Source organism: Salvelinus sp. IW2-2015, linkage group LG26 (genome assembly GCF_002910315.2).
Source record: "Salvelinus sp. IW2-2015 linkage group LG26, ASM291031v2, whole genome shotgun sequence".
NCBI classification, from domain to species: Eukaryota; Metazoa; Chordata; class Actinopteri; order Salmoniformes; family Salmonidae; genus Salvelinus; species Salvelinus sp. IW2-2015.
The window spans coordinates 10,829,841-10,857,293 of record NC_036866.1 but is presented as its reverse complement, the minus strand read 5'-3'; the positions used below and the strand labels follow the sequence as shown (position 1 = coordinate 10,857,293).

At 42.1% G+C, this 27,453-nt stretch overlaps 1 protein-coding gene across 1 annotated transcript in view; it reads left to right on the top strand.

Annotated features, from left to right (window-relative positions):
* The window catches only part of xxylt1 (xyloside xylosyltransferase 1), a 91,732-nt gene that overhangs the window by 7,860 nt on the left and 56,419 nt on the right, over nt 1–27,453 (top strand). The window contains exon 3 of the mRNA XM_023971816.2: nt 3,907–4,054. Coding sequence (XP_023827584.1) covers nt 3,907–4,054 — 148 coding nt within the window. The remainder of the gene's footprint in view (nt 1–3,906; nt 4,055–27,453) is intronic.

Below are 27,453 nucleotides of genomic sequence, written 5' to 3'. Positions count from 1 at the left end.
AGGATGAGCCTGCAGGAAAGGTACCATATGAGGGAGGAGAATGTCTTCCCTGTAACACACAGCGTTGAGATTGCCTGCAATGACAACAAGCTCAGTCCGATGATGCTGTGACACACCACCCCAGACCATGACAGACCCTCCACCTCCAAATCGATCCCACTCCAGAGTACAGGCCTCGGTGTAACACTCATTCCTTCGACGATAATCGCAAATCTGGCCATCACCCCTGCACTGTCTCTATGTGCACTCACTGGACTCGTCCCACATACTCACACATGCTACACTGACACCACAACGCGCACACCCACACACACACACACCCACTACATACACTCACACACACAAAACATACACACATGCATATTAACACCACACACTACATACACTCACACACATAAAACACACACACATTCATATTGACACACACACTTTTTCCACACACTTCACATACACCTCTGCTACTCTATCCTGATTGCCTAGTCACTTTTACCCCTAACTGCATCTACATATTACCTCAATTACAACCAAATACACTGAACAAAAATATTAATGCAAGATGTAAAGTGTTGTTCCCATCGCGCGTTTAGTCCAGTAATCCAAATGCACAACGCGTGAGCACTAAGTCCAGACAAAAAGTCAAAAAAGTTCTATTACAGTTCGTAGAAACATGTCAAACGATGTATAGAATCAATCTTTAGGATGTTTTTATCATAAATCTTCAATAATGTTTCAACCGGACAATTCCTTTGTCTTTAGAAATGAAAAGGAACAGAGCTCGCTCTCACGGCCGTGCGCCTGACTGAGCTCATGGCATTCTGCCAGACCCCTTAGTCAAACAGCTCTTATTCTCTCCCCCTTCACAGTAGAAGCATGAAACAAGGTTCTAAAGACGGTTGACATCTAGTGGAAGCCTTAGGAAGTGCAATCGGACCAAATTTACACTGTATCTTGGATAGGCAAAGACTTGGAAACCTACAAACCTCAGATTTCCCACTTCCTGGTTGAATTTTTTTCTCAGGTTTTTGCCTGCCATATGAGTTCTGTTATACTCACAGACATCATTCAAACAATTTTAGAAACTTCAGAGTTTTTTTCTATCCAAATCTATTATATGCATATTCTAGCGTCTGGGCCTGAGTAGCAGGCAGTTTACTCTGGGCACGCTTTTCATCCGAACGTGAAAATAGCGCCCCTAGCCATAAGAAGTTAAACAGCTTAGAAAATTCCATAAAATGATGTCATGGCTTTAGAAGCTTCTGATAGACTAATTGACATATTTTGAGGCCATTGGAGGTGTACCTGTGGATGTATTTTAAGGCCTACCTTCAAACTCAGTGCCTCTTTGCTTGATATCATGGGAAAATCAAAAGAAATCAGCCAAGACCTCAGAAAAAGAATTGTAGACCTCCACAAGTCTGGTTCATCCTTGGGAGCAATTTCCAAACGCCTGAAGGTACCACGTTCATCTGTACAAACAATAGTATGCAAGTATAAACGCCATGGGACCTCGCAGCCATCATATCGCTCAGGAAGGAGACGCATTCTGTCTCCTAGAGATGAACGTACTTTGGTGTGAAAAGTGCAAATCAATCCCAGAACAACAGCAAAGGACCATGTGAAGATGCTGGAGGGAACCGGTACAAAAGTATCTATATCCACAGTAAAACGAGTCCTATATCGACATAACCTGAAAAGCAGCTCGGCAAGGAAGAAGTCACTGCTCCAAAACCGCCATAAAAAAGCCAGACTACGGTTTGCAACTGCACATGGGACAAAGATCGTACTTTTTGCAGAAATGTCCTCTAGTCTGATGAAATAAAAATAGAACTCTTTGGCCATAATGACCATCATTATGTTTGGAGGGAAAAGGGTGAGGCTTGCAAGCCGAAGAACACAATCCCAACCGTGAAGTACGGGGGTGGCAGCATCATGTTGTGGGGGTGCTTTGCTGCAGGAGGGACTGGTGCACTTCACAAAATAGATGGCATCATGAGGATGGAAGATTATGTGGATACATTGAAGCAACATCAGTCAGGAAGTTAAAGCTTGGTYGCAAATGGGTCTTCCAAATGGACAATGACCCTAAGCATACTTCCAGAGTTGTGGCAAAATGGCTTAAGGACAACAAAGTCAAGGTATTGGAGAGGCCATCACAAAGCCCTGACCTCAACCCTATAGAAAAATTGTGGGCAGAACTGAAAAAGCGTGTGCGAGCAAGGAGGCCTACAAATCTGACTCAGTTACACCAGCTCTGTCAGGAGGAATGGGCCAAAATTCACCCAACTTATTGTGGGAAGCTTGTGGAATGCTACCCAAAATCTTTGACCCAAGTTAAACAATTTAAAGGCAATGCTACCAAATACTAATTGAGTGTATGTAAACTTCTGACCCACTGGGAATGTGATGAAAGAAATAAAAGCTGAAATCAATCATTCTATCAACTATTATTCTGACATTTCACATTCTTAAAATAAAGTGGTGATCCTAACTGACCTAAGACAGTGAATTTTTACTCTGATTAAATGTCAGGAATTGTGAAAACTGAGTTTAAATGTATTTGGCTAAGGTGTATGTAAACTTCCGACCTCAACTCTATATGTCCGAGTCACTCAGATGGTGTAGCACGAAATTAGTTTTAAAACAGCACATTTTCTAAAGTTTTCAGTCAGCGAACCAAAAAGTTTTTTGGCCACGCCCACCACCTAAGCCCCATTTTGATCCAGAAAAAAAAACTTTTATGATACAGTAGGCAAGTTTTTTTCTCTAATGCTTTCTTTTGCCGTTCTTTTTCTTTATGTTGTGCTCGATGATGTCAAAATAGAATGTAAGTAGGACGTTGGTACAGTACAACTGAGGAATATAACTGTAATAAGAGTACAACTGAGGAATCTCCTACACTTTTCCTGTATTATTTTGTACATGTGGGTTGTTGGGAGGAGTTCTGCCCCGTCTATCTGAATTATTCATCCACAGCTCTTAAAAAATAACTTAATCTATTAAATATACAAGCAAAATCTATAAATAAACATCATTAATGTTGAATTTTCTGCTCTCATTCCCGCATTTTCTGTGCCCAGGCGCTCTCAGCTATATGTCATTTGGGAAAGGCAATATCACCATTTGTTGGGTTAAGAATTTTGAATTGATTAAATCCAATGTTAATGTGATGAAGGTCTTTAATTGCACTGTGGCTAGTGGGTAGCTTACATAACACTTACGTACCGGAAAATGGGCTTACGTAAGAGTTCCCTTTTTCCAAAGCTAGGTCTAGGTGCTGTTCCACAATACCATCTCCCAGGGCTGTTTTTATTACCAGACGTACGGTAGGCGAGGCTTACCTTAACCGGTTATGGAACATTAAATGATGTCTGCACATCCCAAGCACACAGACCTGATTAAATATGTCTCCCTTATTGCCTAATTAACCCCCCCACCTTCTTATTGCCATTAACCCCCCCCCCCCACACACACACACACACTTTTAATACAGTAGCATTTAACCAAGACATATGATCTGGAACAATTTTGAACATATTTGTTTCTGCAGAAATAAATATATGTAAAATCCTCTTCTTCTAATCTGGAGGGAGATCCACATGATCTGACTGGGGAATGCGGCCCGGTTCTGCTTCTCAGCCAAATCCCTGCACTGCACCATGGGATTAGGGCCCCTGTGGTAGCTTGGAGTGTGACCTGCTGAGGAGAGGCAGGGAGATGGGGCTCCTGGAGAGGGGAGGGTGTTTGATTGTGAGGAACCCTTATGCACATCCCCATTGCAATTAGAACAATAAGGTTATAATTGTCATGGGCATGTGTCTTGTACAATTGTCAGTATCAATTCTGAATTACTTGAATGTCTGAATGACATGTTTCTCATATGCCTGACTGCCCTTGTTTGTGGTGAAGGTGGTGTTCCATGACGTGGGGGTCCTGAGCCAGAAGCTCTTCCCCATCGTGGAGGCCATGCAGAAGCACTTCAGTGCCGGCTCCGGGGCCTACTATAGTGACGCCATCTTCTTCCTGTCAGTGGCCATGCACCACATCATGCCCGCAGGTAAGAGTTACTTTAGTTACAAAGCCAAATCTGAATGATGTTTCACGTTTTCAAAGGTATTTACTGTATGTTCCACTACACAGTTGATACCATCAGAAGAAGATATCTTGGTTGTCTACTTTTTTTTTTTTTTTTTTACCATTACCGTTTAAAACTATGAAGTTAAGTGTCACTCACTATATTAGTTGGGTATGCTTTGCTCCCGAGGTCTGTATCAGATGTTTAGATGTTTACTACTATTTTTACTTTGGATGACTCACAGAAAGTACCCCGAAGTCTATACCAAGGTGACCAGCTCAATCTGAAGTTCTGTGCTTGGTGGATGACTAAACTAGATAGCCTGGGTGCCAGTCTGTTTCTGTTCTCTTGCCAACTCCTTATGGAATTCTTATGCAAAAAGGTTTGGATTGACAATGGAGTAGGCAAAAGCACAAACCGATCTTGGGACCAGGCTAATCTGCCCTAATGGAGTCAGAATCTCAGAAGGCTGTGTAGTGTAGAGATAGCTAGCTGTCTGTCTGTCTCTCTCTCTTTGTCTGTGTGCACAATGGTTTATTTCCTCAGCCTCTCTCTAAAGGCCGATTTATACCTGACGTAGACGAATGATTCGGAGCGCAGTGTTGCAATGTCGTAGCTCCTTGTAGTGTGCTCCGACATTCAACATACTCCCGTGCCACATGAAAATTGTAACGCGCTGTATAATTCCTTGTGCAGCCGTGTAGGCAATAAAGCTCGCTTGGTTCCTTGATCTGATCTGTAGGCTATGCATCAAAGTAGCCTAATTTGCATTTTTTAAACAAATATAATCTCAGCGTCTGTTCAAACAATAAACCCCCAAAAATTGGATCCTTATTATAGTCCCCACAAAGGTTTTTTTAAATTTAGAAGTAATAACTAGTGATTCCAGGCTATTGGTAAAAACAGCTGCGAGATATGTGCTTTTCCTCCCTGACTATTCTTTGCTGATCTGAGCATATCAAAGGGGAATAACATGGTAGGTTACACTGGGAAATATATTCTTATTTAACTATGAATCAGATTATTTCAAATGGCGATGTGGGAAGCAAATCAACTTCAAAATCACTTTAATTTCAAGATTGATGTGCTGGTTTAGCTTTGCATTAAATAAACAACCTATTTTGCGTTGATAACCAAATATAATCTCAGCGACTGTTCAAACAATAAACCAAACATTGTAGCCTCCCCCCAAAAATAAGTTTAGAAGTGATAACATTATTCTAGGCTATTTTGAAATGTAAAATCACATGCCGTGTGCTTCTGGGGCGGCAGGTAGCCTAGTGGTTGGACTAGTAACCGATAGGTTGCAAGATCGAATCCCTAAACTGACAAGGTAAAAATCTGTCGTTCTGCCCCTGAACAAGGCAGTTAACCCACGGTTCCTAGGCCGTCATTGACAATAAGAATTTGTTCTTAACTGACTTGCCTAGTTAAATGAAGGTAAAATACATTTTTTTTAATTACTCTGTGACAAAATAAAATTACATTTTATTTTAACCTGATATGCTGTTTCAATGTATTCGCTCCCATATCAAATTGGGATAATATTATAGGTTACACTGGCAAATATACTGTAAGAATATTATTTCATTATAAATTTGATTATTTCACATGGAGATGTCCAAAGCTAAAAGGCTAGCTAGCGTGCAGTGTTTATCCAACTTGCTAGCAAGGGAAGACAATTAGAGGGACTCTTCTTTTGCTTTCACCACAAATGAGAAGACMACAAGAAAACCTCTGTCACCCCCTTTTTGAATGTTTCTGTTTGGGAGTCTGGACCGGTGAGGTATCATGCTACCAAAAGGTGATTGTTGTTTAAAAAAATCTGAATCCACCCAGCGCATGCAAGTTCGTAGATCTCAGCACATGAATCTTGTAGTAGAGGGTGTAACCCTCAGTGAGCCATGACTTGATTAGTGAGTGGGCACAGATGGCTCTCGGATGAGAGACTGAGGAGTGTTTTGCAAACACTCTCACTCTCTTTATCTCTCACATGCTCAAATACACTCATACATTCTCTCATTCAATTTCACACACATTCACTCACTCTCTCGTGTTTATACCCCTTGACTTATTCCACATTTTGTTGTGTTACAGCCTGAATTCAAAATCTACACACAATACCCCATAATGACAAAGTGAAAACAACATGTTTTTAGAAATGTTTGCTAATTTATTGAAAATGAAATACAGACCCTGAGTCAATACTTTGTAGAAGCATCTTTGGCAGTGATTACAGCTGTGAGTCTTTCGGGGTAAGTCTTTCCACACCTGGATTGTACAACAACAAATTCTTCAAGCTCTTTCAAATTGGTTGTTGATCATTGCTAGACAACGATTTTCAGGTCTTGCCATAGATTTTCAAGTAAATTTAAGTCAAAACTATAACTCGGCCACTCAAGAACATTCACTGGTGTGAATAGTTTCTGAAGGCACTGTAGACTGCAAATTGATCGCAAGAAGCCCAAACAGAGTATTTGACTAAAACATAATAATTTCAAGCCTTGCTTACATTGGKATATGATCACATATCCCTATTGTACGTGGAAATACATTGGAACAGATTTCCAAAATTAAAATCTCTTGGAGCTGATTTGCTTGTTTTTAGTCATGTCCAACTGCCACAACAAAAAAACATACATATGTACAGTATATACACTATATATACAAAAGTATGTGGATTTGGCTATTTCAGTCACATCTGTTGCTGACAGGTGTATAAAATTGAGCACAAAGCCATGCAATCTCCATAGACAAACATTGGCAGTAAAATGGCCTTACTGAAGAGCTCAGTGACTGTGGCACCGTCATAAGATGCCACCTTTCCAACAGGTTAGTTCCTCAAATTTATGCCCTGATAGAGCTGCCCCAGTCAACTGTAAAACTGTAAGTGCTGTCATTGTGAAGTGGAAACGTCCAGGAGCAACAACGGCTCAGCCGCAAAGTGGAATGGGACCACTGAGTGCTGAAGCACATAGTGTATAAAAATCATCTGTCCTCGGTTGCAACACTCACTACCGAGTTCCAGACTTCCTCTGGAAGCAACGTCAGCACAAGAACTGTTTGTCAGGAGCTTCATGAAATGGGTTTCCATGGCCGAGCAGCCGCACACAAGCCTAAGATCACCATGCGCAATGCCAAGCATTGGCTAGACTGGTGTAAAGCTTGCAGCCATTGGAATCTGGATCATTGGAAACCTTTTCTCTGGAGTGATGAATCACGTTTCACCATCTGGCAGTCCGATGGACAAATCTGGGTTTGGAGGATGCCAGGAGAACACTACCTGCCTGAATGCATAGCGCCAACTGTAAAGTTTGGTGGAGTAGGAATAATGTTGTGGGGCTTATTTGGGTGGCCAAAATATAATCACACGCAGGCCAGTTGGGGAACCCTGGCCTACACTGTTTCTAACACACTTACATTCACTCAAACATATATCGTTTCTCCTGTGTCTCCTCACAGGATGCACAGGATGCCCAGGAGAGGCGGGGGGAACTGAGGTGGTGTTTATTGAGGGGGTGGCTACACACAGCTGGATGAGGCAGACTGGCAGGTGCTTGACAGACACATGGCATGGAGCGCTGTCCCGTGGAGAAAAGGAAGCATTCTGTTTGATTGTGGCAGGCCTCTTCAGTGCCCCTCAGTGAGAGCTGATGGTGGCAGTCTCCTCTGGAGCAAGTAGGCTTTTGGGTTTACGCCTTTCCCTGGGCAAGCACACACACCACACCGCACCAAACACACTGTGCCCATACTATGAATCACTTTCATAAAAAAGAAGAAGAGGGAGGACATTGTAACATGAGTGGGTTGTGTTCCAATTTATTACAGCAGTAAGGAAGCATTGGTAGTAGAAGAGTTCAATAACTGCTTTTCAAACAAGATGTTACATCCATATGTCATAAGATCAGTCAGTCAGTTGTCCATTTAGGTTGTAGGAAGCAAGGTTTCAGTGTAAACATGACCTAAAGGGCCTTTCGTGAATGCACCAGAAACACAAGCCYTGGATTCCAAGAAATCCTGAATTCCTATAAGAAGAAAAATCTGGGAGAAGATTGCAGCTTGACATTTGCAGACTTCACGCACTGGTGGAAGAGCATTTTTTTTTTCTCAATACTTTTTGTCATTCACACCAGACTGGTCAACAACACATTGCTCAAGGCTCAGTCAAAGAGGTCTGAAGAAAAAATGCAGGCATGGAACACACTCAAAGGAATCAAACGAGGTCTACAGAGTCTGAGAGAGGAAGGATTAAGAATGAATGTGCTGTGTTCCTCTGTCTGGTCTGTTGTCACTCTGAGCTTTCAGATCTGCCCGGCCAATTTACTGCTTGCCCTTTCAAATAGTAATTGAAGGCTAACGTGAGGTTGAATAGATGTTTTTTCTGTCCATGTTTTCTGCAATTGGCATAGCATGCTGAACCGCTCTCTCCAAAGCTCGCTTCAGATTCACCAAGTAGCTTTTCCTCCATCAGACAAATTGTTATATCTTCAGAGGGACTGCTGGAGTTTTCACTTCACTTGAAGATAGGCAGTTTGTGTGATTGTGAATGTGATTTTGTGTGTGTGGACCTTATATTTTCTGCACAGTTGAGTGATCGCTAGAATTGCCACAAACGGAGATGTGAGGGAAAGTGGGTCAAGTGCAGTTATTTTATTTATCGTTTTGATGTTTATCATTTATATGAAAGTGTTCCAGCTGTTTTGGAAAATACCGCATAATGACAAAGCAAAACTGTTAAAAAAAAAAAAGTAGCTCATGTAAAAAATAAAAATGGATATTACATTCACGTAAGTATTCAGACCCTTTACTCAGTTCTATGTTGAAACACTGTGGGGGCTATAGATGATTTGTGTTAGGCTTTCTCCCTCTTACCGCAGCCATACGAACTGTTCATTACTCCAACCACACAGAACACTATGGGTAGCATGAGGCAATGCAAATGGAAAAAATGGCAACCTTGACATTCCAGGTCACAACAATTTCATCATACAATACTGTCACTTGTCAAACATTCAACTCCAAAGTGACTCACAAGTATGTACAGTGAGGGACTGAGCAACAGCCTAAATCAAATCAAATGCTATTCGTCACATGCTTTGTAAACAACAGGTTTAGACTAACAGTGAAATGCTTACTTACGGGCCCTTTGTCAACAATGCAGAAAGAAAGAAAATAGAAAAATAATAAATGTAATAATAAATACACAATGAGTAACGATAACTTGGCTATATACACAGGGTACCAGTACTGAATCGACGTGAAGGGGTTGTCACGACTTCCGCCGAAGTCGGCTCCTCTCCTTGTTCGGGCGGCGGTCGACGTCACCGGCTTTCTAGCCATCGCCGCTCCATTTTTCATATCCATTTGTTTTGTCTTGTTCCCTGCACACCTGGTTTTCATTACCCAATCAATCTACATGTATTTATTCCTCTGTTCCCCATGTCTTTGTGTAAGATTGTTTGTGTTACGTGTGTATTGTTGACACGCCAGACTCGCTTGTTGACTTTTCCACAGCCTTATTCTAAAAATGTTCTTAAAAAATTCAAMAAWAAAAAAAAAGTAGCTCATGTAAAAAATAAAGATGGATATTACATTCACGTAAGTATTCAGACCCTTTACTCAGTTCTTTGTTGAAACACCTTTGGCAGCGATTACAGCCTCGAGTCTTCTTGGGTATGACGCTACAAGCTTGGCACACCTGTATTTGGGGACTTTCTCCCATTCTTCTCTGCAGATCCTTTCAAGTTTGTCAGGTTGGATGGGGAGCGTCGCTGGACAGCTATTTTCAGGTCTCTCCAGAGATGTTCAATCGGGTTTAAGTCCGAGCTGGCTGGTCCACTCAAGGACATTGAGACTTGTCCCTAAGCCATCCCTTCGTTGTCTTGGCTGTGTGCTTAGGGTCATTGTCCTGTTGGAAGGTGAACCTTTGCCCCAGTGTGAGGTATTGAGCACTCTGGAGCAGGTTTTCATCAAGGATGTCTCTGTACTTTGCTCCGTTCATATTTCCCTCAATCAATGACTAGTCTCCCAGTCACTGCCGCTGAACAACATACCCACAGCATGATGCTGCCATCACAATGCTTCACTGTAGGGATGGTGTCAGGCTTTTTCCAGACATGACACTTGGCATTCAGGCTAAAGAGTCCAATCTTGGTTTCATCAGGCCAGAGAATCTTATTTCTCATGGTCTGAGAGTCCTTTCGGTCCCTTTTGGCAAACTCAAAGTGGGCTGTCATGTGCCTTTTACAGAGGAGTGCCTTCCGTCTGGCCACTCTACCATAAAGGCCTGATTGGTGGAGCGCTGCAGAGATGGTTGTCCTTCTGGAAGGTTCTGCCATCTCCACAGAGGAACTCTGGACCTCTGTCAGAGTGATCATCGGGCTCTTGGTGACCTCCCTGACCAAGTTTTTTTCTCACCCGATTGCTCCGTTTGGCCGGGCAGCCAGCTCTAGGAAGAGTCCTGGTTGTTCCAAACTTCTTCCATTTAAGAATGATGGAGTGCACTGTGTTCTTGGACCTTCAATGCTGCAAACATTTTTTTGGAACCCTTCCCCAGATCTGTGCCTCGACACAATTCTGTCTCGGAGCTCTACGGACAATTCCTACAACCTCCATGGCTTGGTTTTTGTTCTGACATGCACTGTCAACTATGTGACCTTATGTAGACAGGTGTAAGCCTTTCCAAATCATGTCCAATCAATTTACCACAGGTGGACTCCAATCAAGTTGTAGAAACATCTCAAGGATGATCAATGGAAACAGGATTCACCTGAGCTCAATTTCGAGTCTCATGACAAAAGTCTGAATTCAATTTTTTTTTTTTATATATATTTGCAATAAAAATAAGAAACCTGTTTTCGCTTTGCCTTTGTTGTATTGTGTGTAGATTGAGGATTTATTTTCTTAATTTAATCTATTTTAGAATAAGGCTGTAACGTAACAAAATCTGGAAAAAATCAAGGGGTCTGAATACTATCCGAATGAACTGTACCTCTTGACTTATTCCACATTTTGTTGTGTTACAGCCTGATTTCAAAATAGATTTTTCCCCTCACACGTCTACACACAATACCCCATAATGACAAAGTGAAAACAACATGTTTTTATACATTTTTGCAACTATTTTGAAATGAAAAGAAATATCTAATTTACATTAGTATTCACACCCCTGAGTCTATACATGTTAGAATCACCTTCAGCAGCAATTACAGCAGTGAGTCTTTCTGGGTAAGTCTCTGAGTGCTTTGCACTCCTGGATTGTACAATATTTGCAAATATACACTACCGTTCAAAAGTTTGGGGTCACTTAGAAATGTCCTTGTTTTTGAAAGAAAAACACTTTTTTTTTGTCCATTTAAAATAACATCAAATTGATCAGAAATACAATGTAGACATTGTTAATGTTGTAAATGACTATTGTAGCTAGAAACGGCAGATTTGTAATGGAATATCTACATAGACGTACAGAGGCCTCCTGTGTTCCAATGGCACGTTGTGTTAGCTAATCCAAGTTTATCATTTTAAAAGGCTAATTGATCATTAGAAAACCTTTTTGAAATGATGTTAGCACAGTTGAAAACTGTTGTTCTGATTAAAGAAGCAGTAAAACTGGCCTTCTTCAGACTAGTTGAGTATCTGGAGCATCAGCATCTGTGGGTTCGATTACAGGCTCAAAATGGCTAGAAACAAAGAACTTTCTTCTGAAACTMATCAGTCTATTCTTGTTCTGGGAAATGAAGGCTATTCCATGCGAGGAATTGCCAAGAAACTGAAAATCTTGTACAACGCTGTGTACTACTCCCTTCACAGAACAGCGTAAACTGGCTCTAACCAGGATAGAAAGAGGTGTGGGAGGCCCCGGTGCACAACTGAGCAAGAGGACAGGTAGATTAGAGTGTCTAGTTTGAGAAACAGACACCTTACAAGTCCTCAAGTGGCAACTTCATTAAATAGTACCCGCAAAACATCAGTCTCAACGTCAACAGTGAAGAGGCGACTCTGGGATGCTGGCCTTCTAGGCAGAGGTTGTCCAGTGTCTGTGTTCTTTTGCCCATCTTAATCTTTTATTTTTATTGGCCAGTCTGAGATATGGCTTTTTCTTTGCAACTCTGCCTAGAAGACCTTAAATATATATATATTTTTTAAATATATAAATATTAGGACGAGCAATGTCTGAGTGGCATTGACTAAATACAGTAGAATAGAATACAGTGTATACATATGAGTAAAGCAGTATGTAAACATTTATTAATGTGACTAGCGTTCCATTATTAAAGTGGCTTGTGATTCCATGTCTATGTATATAGGGCAGCTGCCTCTAAGGTGCTGGTTTGAGTAGCCGGGTGGTAGCCAGCTAGTGATGGCTATTTAACAGTCTGATGGCCTTGCGATAGAAGCTGTTTTTCAGTCTCTCGGTCCCAGCTTTGATGCACCTGTGCTGACCTCRCCTTCTGGATGATAGCTGGGTGAACAGGCCGTGGCTCAGGTGGTTGATGATCTTTTTTGGCTTTCCTGTGATCAGGTGCTGTAGGTGTCCTGGATATGAATACTTTCTGAAGGCACTGTATCTAGTAGTGATGCACCGATATTATATTTTTTGCCGATTACCGGTATCCGATATTTTCCTTGACAAAAAAAACGATACCGATAACCAATATTTAAAATTTTAGCAGCCTTTTAAGCATTCTATTACAATTYAAATAGTTAACACACACATGGACGCAGTGGTCTAAGGCACTGCATCAGTGCAAGAGGCGTCACTACAGTCCCTGGTTCGAATCCAGGCTGTATCACATCTGGCCGTGATTGGGAGTACAATAGGGCGGCACACAATTGGCCCTGCGTTGTCTGGGTTTGGCCGGGGTAGGCTGTCATTGTAAATAAGAATTTGTTCTTAAACTGACTTGCCTAGTTAAATAAAGGTTTTACACACACACACACACACACACACACACACACACACACACACACACACACCACACTGACCAAAAAGTAATTTTGTTGGCATTTATGTATTACAAGTAAAACATAATCATAACCTATTTCTTTCACTTACTTGCTGTGCTGTTTCGGTGTTCATTTGTTCAGTCGTTTCATTCTCAACCAGGATTTCTATAGAACGTCTTTTGGGTCTTTGCATTTCAGGACCTGAATATGACTGCACGTCACATAATAATTTAATGCATTCATAATTGTTTTTACGTAGTTATTACACATTGACTACACTCACTCGTATTTCATATGTCACAACGATTCATTGATACGTATGCTATGATGCTGGTAAAGTTGTCTCGCGCACCTACATTGCTGGTCATAAAAAAAAGTTAGCTAGCTCATGGATGCGCACAATGTTCTTCACCAAAAACATAGCAAAACGACATCTGTTTCAGTAGCTATATAGTTAATACAGACAAAATGTTTTTAATGTGTGCCAGAGGTCGCTCACAATAACATCAAAATAATTTACATTGAACAAAATGATGAGCGCCTTAACGTAGTAGTAACTATATAGCTAGGTGTCATCATCTAAAATAACCTTATTTTATAAGACGGTTCTTATCTGATTTAATGGTGGTCAGACCCATCTATGTGAAGCTAGCCACAATAAGGATTAGCCATAATAGTGGACTTTGCGGTTAGCCTTCAAAATAAAACAGTCATTGACAGTGATACAAATAGTAGAATTATGCCATAGTTGAATAGATCATGCAAAACGAGTTTGGAATATTATATAAAATCAACAAAAGACAATTTGTTAATTTGACAAATCTGTTGAAATCACACTGGATGTGTTATTCTTTAGAATTGCATTGGGGGCATACTTATTTCTCTATACAGCTTTACCTATGGATTGTGGATCAATGACATGGGGTATCAGTCTACTCAGTGGCACCCAGAGAACTGTCAGAGTCGTGTGTATAGGTGGCAGGGAAGTCAGGCGCAGGAGAATCAAACTTAATGTAATGGAGTTGTTTAATAACAATAAATAAAACATAACTCCAAAACTATAATAACAATAAAACAAAGTGGGTACGAGGACCCGTCGCGCACCAATACAAACAACACAAAACTGAACATCAAACCATCTCTGACAAAGACATGAGGGGAAACAGAGGGTTAAATATACAACAGGTAATGAGTGGGATTGAAACCAGGTGTGTAGGACGACAAGACAAAACCAATGGAAAATGAAAAAGGGATCAATGATGGCTAGAAGACCGGTGACACCGAGCACCGCCCGAACAAGGTGAGGCTTCGACTTCGATAGAAGTCGTGACAAGAACATTAGCATTGTAKYTCTTATTGSGGGACTGTGAATTGAGCCACATTTACTGTCAACCTATGTGTATTGAACACTATTCCTGAGGAAAAACATTACTGCGTGGATCTTTTGGAGTCTGATAACTCTGGGGAGGACGTTGGGAAAACATATATTAGGTATTGAGTAGACTGATACCTCATTTCATTGATCCCCAATCATTAGGTAAAGCTGTACAGTGCAATATGAATGTCAATACACACAATAGGCTGTCTGGGGAGGTGATTTCACACAGTCACAGTCCCGCGATAAGAGCGACAATGCTATTATTTGCATAAACTCTTCACAGTTGTGTTCTGTGGGTGTCACCGAGTAGACTGATACCCCATTTCATTGCTTCACATTCCAACCTTGTTTAACATTATCTAGTCTAAATATGGCATGATTCCACCAATTGTAACCTTCTCCATCACTTTCAAAGAGTTACTTTCATTTTGAAGGCAAACCGCAAATTCCACTATTGTGCCTAATCCTTATCCTAGCTTCACAACACATAACCCAGTCAGGTCTAGCCTCACTAGCCAGATGAAGCTAGCTGGCTGCTTATAACGTTCGCTTTGAGCAACAGGGTTAAGTAGCTGGCTAGCTATTTATTTTCATGAACTGAAGTTAAATTTCAATAGGTGAACAACAAGTGGCTACCTAGCTAATACTTACTCACAAGGATTCCTAAATCATTGCTAAGAATAGTGAAAATGACTGCAGTTTCTACTGGTCATTGTTTTCAGGCTGGTTGTATTGGTGCTAGCTAGGTACTAAGCTAAAGCTAGCTAGCTACCCCAGAAGTTGCGGTCGAACATATAATGATTTATTACCAACGCGGTATTGTAAACACATCGCTCGTGGCCGGTGTTTGCTTGTTTGCAGACTTTTTTGTTCAGCTTTGACAGTGCTACTGATAATAGTGGTGCCGCTTGGCTTGCACATGCAAATTCAGAACACACAACATTCTATAATAGAATGGTGTTCTTTGCCGTGTCAAATTAAAAGCTTATTTAACACGTCAAATAGTGTTATTGTCAAATAGTGTTATTTGACGTGTATCTTTTTTGACACGCAAAGACCCAAACAGCGTTTCATAGTATGTCATGAAGCTAATAGCAGTGACGCTATTACTGTGTAACTCCGGTAGGGTAACATCTGAAAAATAGCGCACTTGGTAACGTTAGTGTGTACCGGTGCTCGACCAGTCGCGAAAACCACAGAGAATGGTTGATTGTCATGGGAAATGAATTCCATTATCTTGGCGTTAATGGATTTCGCCTTGGAGTTGTCTCGCTGAATTGTTCTTACTCTTTCAAATGACTGCTCGACTTGTTGACTGCTCGAGCTACACAGCAGACATTGTGGGCCAGGTTAGGAATGCTGTGTTGCAAGTGTAGTGCAACATTTTACGTGGCATCATTACGTCATGTACCTATGTTATATAGGTATGCACGTCAGCTTTGACATCGGTTTTTCATATTGACGTTAAACTATCGGGCCGATACCGATGTTGGCATTTTTAGGCTAATATTGGCCGATTCCAATATGTTCACCGATATTTCGTGTATCCCTAGTATCTAGGAATGAAGTGACAAGGCAAAAGGATAGATGATAAACACCAGCATATGTGATAAGTCAAAAAAGTTAGTGCAAAAAGGGTCAATGCAGTGTCGTGATGTGACTTTCATTAATGTGATGACTGTTTATCGAAATAAACTAACTATGTTTAATTGTCACCGATTTAAATGTAATTTAAAAAATAAAATAATAATGTGTTAATCATGTAACAATTAACTCATTCGGAATTTGGGGCACAACGTGAAAAGTTGTTTAACGAGTTACTATCTTCCGACTTAAACTCTAAAGAGATATAGATGTCTCTTACATCAATAAGTCATTTATTAAATCATTACCTCATCAGTCTCATTCTGAACATCGTAGACCTCTTGAATTCGCAAGAACCCTAACCTTATTGATGAATCAGCAATACACAAATTGGCATTATTTATTTAGTAACTAACTAAATAATAACACAGAATACATACACACACACACACACACACACAGTATAAGTTATTGATTAGACATAATACAATGCAAACAGGTCCCTAGTGAGCTAACAACAGCATGACTGCTTGGTTATAAAAGGGAGGGGTCAATAAAAATAGAGGGAAAGACAAAGAGATTCATTGTTACATTTGGAACCTACGCTCAAAGGAATAGTAATACTTTGCACATGAACCACCGCTCATTCGGATAAGAAATGCAATGTATATATTTACGCGTAGATATCTTTCTCCGTCGTCTCTCTGTTGAAACCAATCGATCCTTCTATGAGGAAGGGGCTGGATGGGTGTAAGGCTATGGTTGTCCACCAGAGGTCACAATGTCCTTAGTTTAGAGCTTCTCTGGTAGTGAAGTGGTTGTTAGAACAGATACTTTAGATGCAGCAACACTTGTCTGAGATGGGATTCTCCTTCCCACCTTGTCTTTAGTCAAAGTTCTTGACTACTTTACATCCACAGCTGCAGACTGTCAAATGTTCTGGTCAAGTCTTTATCTTCTTCATTCGTGTTGAGAGTTTCAGAGTTTCTAACTATTTCAACGTGTAGACAACGGTTTCATGTATTTTTGTCTTGTAGTTTGATTTTTGATGATGATTTGATTCGATTTTTGGTGGTCTCAATGAATGATTATTCAGGGTTCAGCTCCCGACCACTTTACACACCAGTAGTAACACTGCAATGTACTGGTGTCACCATTTTCAGCCGTGTAGCCACCGATCCACGCTGTCTGGTCTGGTAGTTTCAACCATTCGTAACGTCCAGCTCATACCGCACATCTGCTTCGTCTAATGTACATTCCGTTAGCGAGTCCTTTTTAAGTACTCTGGCCAAAGGGGCGTTCCGTCATGCTGACACAAACTCTGAGCTCACATGGGCATGACTACTGACTGTGCATAACTTATATAAAAAAAACTATTATCTCATTAGAAAACTAAAATCACATTTCTATCTTTAAAAAATACTCTCATGGCCTCTCGAGTGGCGCAGTGGTCTAAGGCACTGTGTCGCAATGCTAGCTGTGCCACTAGAGATACTGGGTTTGAGTCCAGGCTCTGTCGCTGCCGGCCGCCACCAGGAGGCCCATGGGGCGGCCGGAAATAATAAACAATACGACAGGATTATTCTTTAGATCTCCACAGACCATTCTTTTTTTTATTTMTTTTTTTTTTATCCCCTTTTCTCCCCAATTTTCGTGGTATCCAATCGCTAGTAATTACAATCTTGTCTCATCGCTACAACTCCCGTACGGGCTCGGGAGAGACGAAGGTCGAAAGCCGTGCGTCCTCCGAAGCACAACCCAACCAAGCCGCACTGCTTAACACAGCGCGCCTCCAACCCGGAAGCCAGCCGCACCAATGTGTCGGAGGAAACACTGTGCACCTGGCCCCCTTGGTTAGCGCGCACTGCACCCGGCCCGCCACAGGAGTCGCTGGAGCGCGATGAGACAAGGATATCCCTACCAGCCAAACCCTCCCTAACCCGGGCGACGCTAGGCCAATTGTGCGTCGCGCCACGGACCCCCCGGTCGCGGCCGGTTGCGACAGAGCCTGGGCGCGAACCCAGAGACTCTGGTGGCGCAGCTAGCACTGCGATGCAGTGCTCTAGACCACTGCGCCACCCGGGAGGCCCACAGACCATTCTTAACATTCCTATCTTAAAACTTCTTAAGGCTAGGGGGCACTATTTTCACATCCGGATGAAAAGTGTGCCCAAAGTAAACTGCCTGCATATAATTGCATATAATATGCATATAATTGGTAGATTTGGATAGAAAACACTCTTAAGTTTCTAAAACTGTTAAAATTATGTCTGAGTACAACAGAACTTATTTGGCAGGAGAAACCCCGAGGACAAACCATCCAGGAATTTCTGCACTTGCTTGCAGTTCCTATCGCTTCCACTAGATGTCAACAGTCTTTAGAAATTGGTTGATGTTTTTCCTTTGAGAAATGAAGAAGTAGCCATTTCCTATCTGGGTGGATAGCCAGATAGGGAATGTAGGAAATGTGGTTGGGGTGCGCAACCTGAAAGCTCGCTCCACTTTGTTTTCGTCCGGTATTGAACTCAGTTTATTCTGTCTTAAACTGTATCGATTATTTACGTTTAAAAATACCTAAAGTTTGATTATGAAAGTTGTTTCAAATGTTTGGATCAAGTTTACAGGTAACTTATTAGATACTTTGTAGTCATGTTGCGCGAGTTGGAACCGGCGTATTTTCTGAATCAAACGCGCCAAATAAATGGACATTTTGGGGATATAACGACAGAATTTATCGAACAAAAGGACCATTTGTGATGTTTAATGGACATATTGGAGTGCCAACAGAAGAAGATCTTCAAAGGTAAGGCATGAATTATATCGTTATTTCTGACTTTTGTGTCGCGCCTGGCGGGTTGAATTATGATTTTCATGTGTTTGATGGGGTGCTGTCCTCAGATAATAGCATGGTTTGCTTTCGCCGTAAAGCCTTTTTGAAATCTGACACTGTGGCTGGATTAACAAGAAGTTCATCTTTAAACCGATGTATAACACTTGTATGATTTATGAATTATTATTATGAGTATTTCTGTTTTTGAATTTAGCGTGCTGCTATTTCACTGGGTGTTGTCAAATCAATCCGCGCACGAAGGGATCACTAAGAAGTTAAGAATATTGTTCTAAAGTTCATTCTTTGGCCGTTAGAGTTTTTGGTGGCAAAGGTCGTCGTAGACAAAGACATTCCTTTGATTTGTACTGAAGGGCAGAGAGAGGAAGTTTCCCTCCCCCCTAATTTATGTAATCAATTTTAGAACTTTGCTGTAACATAACTTTGCTGTAACATAACAAAATGTGGAAAAAGTCAAGGGGTCTGAATACTTTCCGAATGCACTGTACATGGGCATCGACAGGGCAGAAGCTATTGAAGTGAGTGCAGTGGACTGGTGGGCAGCTAGGCAGGACAGGATGCCGGCCTTAGCTCACATTGTGGCGATACATCTGTGCCTCCCCACGACCTCAGTGGATGTACAGAGACTTATCTCACATTATCAGATGCTAGTATAAAGCATTGAGCACTAAAATGCATGTCAGTCACACCCCCCCAAACCCACCACTCTTTCTATGTTTTGGTTTGAAGCAATTTGATAATAGTTAATGAATAGTTATATGGTGAATGGAACAAAAAGACAGAATTGTTAATCTAATTAATTTGGTGTTTATGTATTTATAGATGGATCCATCAATGTATTATTTGTATTTATATGCCTTTGCACTTTGCTGATGACGCTCTACTTATCTATAATATTTTTCCATAAGGAAAAGTTTACGATAAAAGGATTAAAGGTTGAGTCAATGTAGAGGTTATTTTTGACTGATTTAGTAGAAGGATAACCGTAGGTTCATTGATAACCGTAGGTCCATAAGCGTTTATTTACATTAAACCATGTTCCCAATGTTATTCAATTACAGTTGAAGTCAGAAGTTTACATACACCTTAGCCAAATACATTTAAACTCAGTTTTTCACAATTCCTGACATTTAATCAGAGTAAAAATTCCCTGTCTTAGGTCAGTTAGGATCACCACTTTATTTTAAGAATGTGAAATGTCAGAATACTTTGACTAGTGTATGTAAACTTTGACCCACTGGAATTATGATACAGTGAAATAATCTGTCTGTAAACAATTGTTGGAAAAATGACTTGTGTCATGCACAAAGTAGATGTCCTAACCGACTTACCAAAACTATAGATTGTTAACAAGAAATTTGTGGAGTGGTTGAAAAACTAGTTTTAATGACTCCAACCTAAGTGTATGTAAACTTCCGACTTCAACTGTATATGTTACGACACTAGAGGCAAAAAAAAAGCTTTCTGCAGAATTCCAGATATTCAGCATAAATCGCTGCTGAAAATAGAAAAAATCCCTGCAGATTCCGTTTGGCTTTGGTCATGGCTCACATTAACCCACTCAAATTCGCATAACGCCCCAACAGATCCACAAATTATGCAATCTCTATTGCACTCCACACTGTCCTCTCCCACCTGGATAAGAGGAACACCTATGTAAGAATACTGTTCATTGACTACAGCTCAGCATTCAAAACCATAGTGCCCTCCAAGCTCATCACTAAACTAAGGACCCTGGCACTGAACTCCTCCCTCCGCAACTGGATCCTGGACTTTTTGAAGCGCAGCTCCCAAGTGGTGATGGTAGGCAACAACATATTCGCCACGCTGACCCTCAACATGGGGGCCCCTCAGGGATCCGTGCTCAGTCCCCTCCTGTACTCCCCATTCACCCAAGACTGCGTGGCCGCGCATGACTCCAACACCATTATTATGCTGATCAGACAGCCTATAGGGAGGAGGTCAGAGACCTGGCAGCAACACAAAGGAGCTGATTGTGGACTACAGGAAATGGAGGGCCGAGCAAGCCCCCATTCTCGTCAGTGTAGCGGGTCGAGAGCTTTAAAAGTTCCTTGGTGTCCACATTACTTAGGATCTATCATGGTCCACACACACCAGCACAGTCGTGAAAAGGGCACGACAATGCCTCTTCCCCCTCAGGAGGCTGAAAATGTTTGGCATGGGATCTCAGATCCTCAAAAATGTATACAACTGTATTATTGATAGCATTCTGACTGGCTGATTCCCCGCTTGTTATGGCAACTGCTTGGCATCCAACCGCAAGGCGCTGCAGAGGGTAGTGCATACAGCCCAGCAAATCACTAGGGCCAAGCTCCCTGCCATCCAGGACCTCTATACCAGGCGGTGTCAGAGGAAATCCCCCAAAATTGTCAGACTCCAGCCACCCAAGTCATACACTGTTTTCTCTACTATAGCACAGCAAGTGGTACTGATGCACCAAGTCTGGAACTAACAGGACCCTGAAGAGCTTCTACCCCCAAGCCATAAGACTGATAAATAGTTCAAGGTAACCAAACAGCGTCTCGGACTATCTGTTGTCATGACTCTCTACTTGCTGAGGATCAAAGATGCCAGCTTGGCAAATGGCTGACAGCCACAGGAGAGGGGGGAGCTGGGCCGGTTTATGACAACTTCACACCCTGTCATAAAAAATACCTTATTTACGTAAGTTTTCACATCCTTTGCTATGAGACTCGAAATTGAGCTCCAGCGCATCCCTGTTTCCATTGATCATCCTTGATGTTTCTACAACTTGATTGGAGTCCACTTGTGGTAAATTMAATTTATTGGACATGATTTGGAAAGGCACACACCTGTCTACTCAAGGTCCCACAGTTGACAGTGCATGTAAGAGCAAAAGCCAAGCCATGAGGTTGTAGGAATTGTCCTTAGACCTCCGAGACAGGATTGTGTCGAGGCACAGATCTGGGGAAGGGTACCAAAAAATGTATGCAGCATTAAAGGTCCCCAAGAACACAGTGGCCTCCATCATTCTTAAATAGAAGAAGTTTGGAACCAGCAAGACTCTTCCTAGAGCTGGCCGCCCGGCCAAACTACGCAATCAGGGGAGAAGGGCCTTGGTCAGGGAGGKCACCAAGAACCGGATGGTCACTCTGGCAGAGCTCCAGAGTTCCTCTGTGGAGATGGGAGAACCTTCTCTCCAGCACTCCACAAATCAGGCCTTTATGATAGAGTGGCCAGACGGAAGTCACTCCTCAGTAAAAGGCACATGCACAGCCCGCTTGGATTTTGCCAAAATGCACATAAAGGACTCTCAGACCATGAGACAAAAGATTCTCTGGTCTGATGAAACCAAGATTGAACTCTTTGGCCAGAAACCCGGCACTATCCTTACGGTGAAGCGTGGTGGCAGCATCATGTTGTGGGTATGTTTTTCAGCGGCAGGGMCTGGGAGACTAGTCATGATCGATGGAAAGATGAACGTAGCAAAGTACAGAGAGATCCTTGATGAAAACCTGCTCCACAGCGCTCAGGACCTCAGACTGGGGCGAAGGTTCATCTTCCAAATGGACAATCACCCTAAGCAGCACACAGCCAAGTCAATGTAGGAGTGGCTTCGGGACAAGCCTCTGAATGTGCTTGAGTGGCCCAGCCAGAGCACGGACTTGAAACCAATCTAACATTTTTGGAGAGACCTGAAAATAGCTGTGGAGCAACACTCCCCATCCAACCTGACAAATCTTGAGAGGATCTGCAGAGAAGAATGGGAGAAACTCCCCAAATTCAGGTGTGCCAAGCTTGTAGCGTCATACCGAATAAGACTCAAGGCTGTAATTGCTGCCAAAGGTGCTTCAACAAAGAACTGAGTAAAGTGTCTGAATTGTCTGATATTTCCCCCAATTAAAAAAAAAAAAACAATTAGCAAAAATGTCTTCAYCTGTTTTTGCTTTGTAATTATGGGGTATTGTGTGTAGATTGAGGGGGAAAAACWATTTAATACATTTTAGAATACGGCTGTAACGTAACAAAATGTTGGAAAAAGTCAAGGGGTCTGAATACTTTCCAAATGCACTCTTTGTGCCACTCCTCTGCAGACACCTGGCTCAGAGAAGGGATGGCATGGACATAGTTCTTAATGTCTTTTTTTTGCGCCAACCACCTGGGCTGGCTCTAGAACAGTTAGTGACTTGAACAGGTGAAGGCAGAGGTGCTTGTCCAGCACAGTCTGCAGCTTAATTGAGCACGCTGCCATGGCATACTGGAACAACTCAGTGCAGGAGAGCCTGTCTTTCTACAGCTGAGTTGTTTGAGCGTGTCAGTCATACTCAAACTACATTTGCAGGTCCTCCAGCTTGCTGGTGATGTTGTGGGCTGTTGGCACAGAGGTCTCCTCCAGGTTAGCCACTATCTACACACTATGCTCCACAATGAACACTGCCTGTGCCTTCAGCTGGGCCTTGTTTTCCCTCAGGAGCACACAAAGGTCCTGGACACACTTCACAGTTTCTGGTAAGTTCATAGTGAAGTCGGTGAACACATCCATGTACTCTGTCAGGTACTCCACAGCACGTATCCAGGAGCCCCACATGGTCTGCACAGMATACACAGGCATCACAGGAGAATGGCCATTTTCCAGAATGAATGGTCTCAGGATCTTAGGTGCCCAATAATGTTTGTACTATGTTTTGTGCTGCTGCCATGTTGTGTTGTGTTGTACCATGTTGTTGTTATGTTGTGTTGCTACCATGCTGTGTTGTCATGTGTTGCTGCCTTGCTATGTTGTTGTCTTAGGTCTCTCTTTATGTAGTGTTGTCTTAGATCTCTCTTGTTGTGGTGTGTGTTTTGTCCTATATTTATATWGTATTTTTATTTTTAATCCCAGGCCCCCTTCACCGCAGGAGGCCTTTTGCCTTTTTGTAGGCTGTCATTGTAAATAAGAATTTGTTCTTAAACTGATTTTCCTAGTTAAATAAAGGTTAAATAAAAAATAAAGGTCCAGACGATGCTGTGGTGCCTGACAGAACACCTTCTTCACCAGAGCACACAGCCTGTTCACGTTCTCACCTCTGGAGAAACCTCCATCACCAGGCTCAGGAGATGGGCAAAGCAGGTGACGTGTCTAGAGTTTTGGAAGAGGCCTTTCAAGATGCCAGGGAAAGCCTTCTTCATGTAGCTAGCTGAGTCGCTTACAAAAGTCACACATTGTTAAAGTCAACCCCATTTGTTGTTGAGACCGGAAATGACCGCTTGGGACACCGTGGTAAAGTTTACTTTATCCAAGAAAGCCAGGTCTGCTACAACAGGTCGCTAACCCACTGGCTGGAGTCGGATAGCGAGTGCACATCTTCCAAAGGCATCGGTCATCTCATCAAGGATGATATAAATGTCCTTTCCCTCTACAGTATCTTTGATGTCCTGTTCATATTGTGGATAGAGCTCTGGCAGCTACTCTGTACACAGATAGGATGGCGCTGGGATAGACCCTCCCTGCTTGCAGTGTTTCTGAACTTGGGCCTCTTCTCGAGGTATGTCTGCGTTGATTAATATTATTTTGAACTCCTTTCTCTCAGCTTTGGAGGGGGTCTTTGCCAGACAGGTGGCCAGGATACTGTTTTTGTTTGGACTGAAAAAGAATGTAGAAAATAAAGAACAATTGTCAAATTTGGAAAAGTAAGATTTCTCCGGTTGATTTCAATAGCAGGGCTATAGTGGATCTCAAGCTTTGAAGCTAAAAACACACACACACACACACACACACACACACACACACACACACACACACAGCCCATAAACCTGAAAGTATGTTTCACACACAAAGGCATTTTCAAACAATGATAGTTAACTAAAAGAAGGTCACAAAAAATGTCTTTGACTTGCTGCTTTTGTAATTCCTAACTTGTCACTTGTTTTGATAGCTCCACCATGTCACTCCTCTTGTTGCACAGGTTACATGCTGATAGCAATGAGTATTTCAGTTTCCCTGCATTAAAATCACCGGCCACTAGGAGCGCCACCTCTTCATTTTCTTGTTTGCTTATGGCCCTATACAGCTTGTTGAGTGTGGTCTTAGTGCCAGCATCGGTTTGTGGGGGTAAATATACAGCTACGAAAATATAGATAAACTCTCTTGGTAAATAGTGTGGTCTACAGCTTATCATGAGGTATTCTAACTCAGGAGAGCAGAACCTCAAGACGTCCTTAATATTAGAGATTGCGCACCAGTTGTTGTTAACAAAGAGATACACACCTTCCCCCTTGAGCTTACCCGAGGCTGCCGTTCGATTCTGTCGATGCATAGAAAAACCAGCTAGATGTATATTGTCCTTGTTCAGCCACGACTCCGAGAAACATAGGCTATTACAGTTCTTCAGGTCCTGTTGATAGGATAGTCTTGAATGGAGCTTGTCCAGTTTGTTTTCCAGTGATTTATATTTTCGCTGCTAGAGGCGGATTATTTATTTGCCAACATAGTTTTGTCAGGGTGCCCGCAAGTCAGCTTTTCACACTGTCTCTTCCTTTTCCAAGTCTCGATGATTAGGGCCTGGTCCGGGCTGAGCAGTATGTCCTGCGCTGCTGACTCTTTGAAGTAGAAATCTTCATCCAAATTAGGTTATTGATCACGGTTCTGATGTCCAGAAACTCTTTTCGGTCATAGGAAACAATGGCGTAAACATTATGAACAAAAAGTTAAGATCAGTGCCAAGAAAAACACAAAATAGCAGAATTGTTCAGGAGCCCGTAAAATGGCAGCTATCCGTTGCAGCGCCATTCTATCCTTATATTAAAAGTAAGCATCAAATGCAGAACTCGCTCTTCAGAATAGATGAGGGAAAGTACACAATGGAAATATTTCTCAGTAATTTAATTTAGCCCCTGAGAGATTAATCCTTTAGAAGTGTCCAATGTTTACCTGTGAAGTCCCAGGGGGTCTCTACAACATGTCCTGACCTGACTGTTCCCCTGGCCTCAACCACACCTGGCCCTTTTGTTAGAGAATTGGTTAGGTTGTTTAGACAGCTAACTATCACCTCCGCACTCCATTTCCCCAGGGGTCAGCAGCAACCTTGTCAAGTACTGAGCGTGGTTGATAAGCAGATCAGGTGCATAGAAACTATGAAACTATGAATGATAACACATGGAATCATGTAGTAACCAAAAAAGTGTTAAACAAATCAAAATATATTTTAGATTCTTCAAAGTAGCCACCCGTTACCTTGATGACAGCTTTGCGCACTCTTGGCATTCTCTCAACCAGTTTCATGAGGTAGTCACCTGGAATGCATTCCTATTCACTTGTTAAAAGTACAGTTGTAGAATTTCTTTACTTCTTAATGCGTTTGAGGCAATCAGTTGTGTTGTGACACGGTGTGGGTGGTATACAGAAGATAGCCCTATTTGGTAAAAGACCAAGTCCATATTATTTTTGTAAAAACATTTTTTATTTCACTAGGCAAGGCAGTTAAGAACAAATTCTTATTTTACAATGACGGCTTACCCCGGCCAAAACCTACCCTAACCCAATTGTGCGCTGCCCTATGGGACTCATAATAATGTCTGTTTGTGATACAGCCTGGGATCGAACCAGGGTCTGTAGGGTCACCTCTAGCACTGCTATGCAGTGCCTTAGACTGCTGCGCCACTCGGTAAGATCAGCTCAAATAAGCATAGAGAAACGACAGTCTGTCATTACTTTAAGACATGAAGGTCAGTCAATCCGGAAAATGTCAAGAACTTTGAAAGTTTCTTCAAGTGCAGTCACAAAACGATCAAGTGCTATGATGAAACTGGCTCTCATGACGACCGCCACAGGAATGGAAGACCTAGAGTTACCTCTGCTGCAGAGGATATGTTTATTGGAGTTACCAGCCCCAGAAATTGCAGCCCAAATAAATGCTTCACAGAGTTCAAGTAACAGACACATCTCAACAGTTCAGTGGAGATTGCGTGAATCAGGCCTTCGTGGTCAAATTGCTGCAGAAAAACCACTAAAGTACACTGATGAGAAGAGACTTTCTTGGGCCAAGAAACACAAGCAATGTACATTAGACCGGTGGAAATCTGTCCTTTGGTCTGATGAGACCAAATTTTTGATATTTGGTTTCAACCGCCGTGTCTTTCTTACGCAGAGTAGGTGAACAGATTATATCTGCATGTGTTGTTTGCACCGTGAAGCATGGAGGAGGTGTTTTTATTTTTTAAATTTCACCTTCATTTAACTAGGCAAGTCAGTTAAGAACAAATTCTTCTTTACAATGACAGTCTAGGAACAGTGGGTTAACTGCCTTGTTCAGGGGCAGAACGACAGATTTTTACCTTGTCGGCTCGGGGATTCGATCTAGCAATCTTTTGGTTACTGGCCCAACGCTCTAACCACTAGGCTACCTGCCACCCCATGTGATGGTGTGGTGGTGCCTTGCTGGTGACGCTGTCAGTGATTTATTTAGAATTCAAGGCACACTTAACCAGCATGGCTACTACAGCATTCTGCAGCCATACGCCATCCCATCTGGTTTTGGGCTTAGTGGGAATATCATTTGTTTTTCAACAGGACAATGACCCAACACACCTCCAGGCTGTGTAATGGCTAGTTGACCAAGAAGGAGAGTGATGGAGTGCTGCATCAGATGACCTGGCYTCCACAAT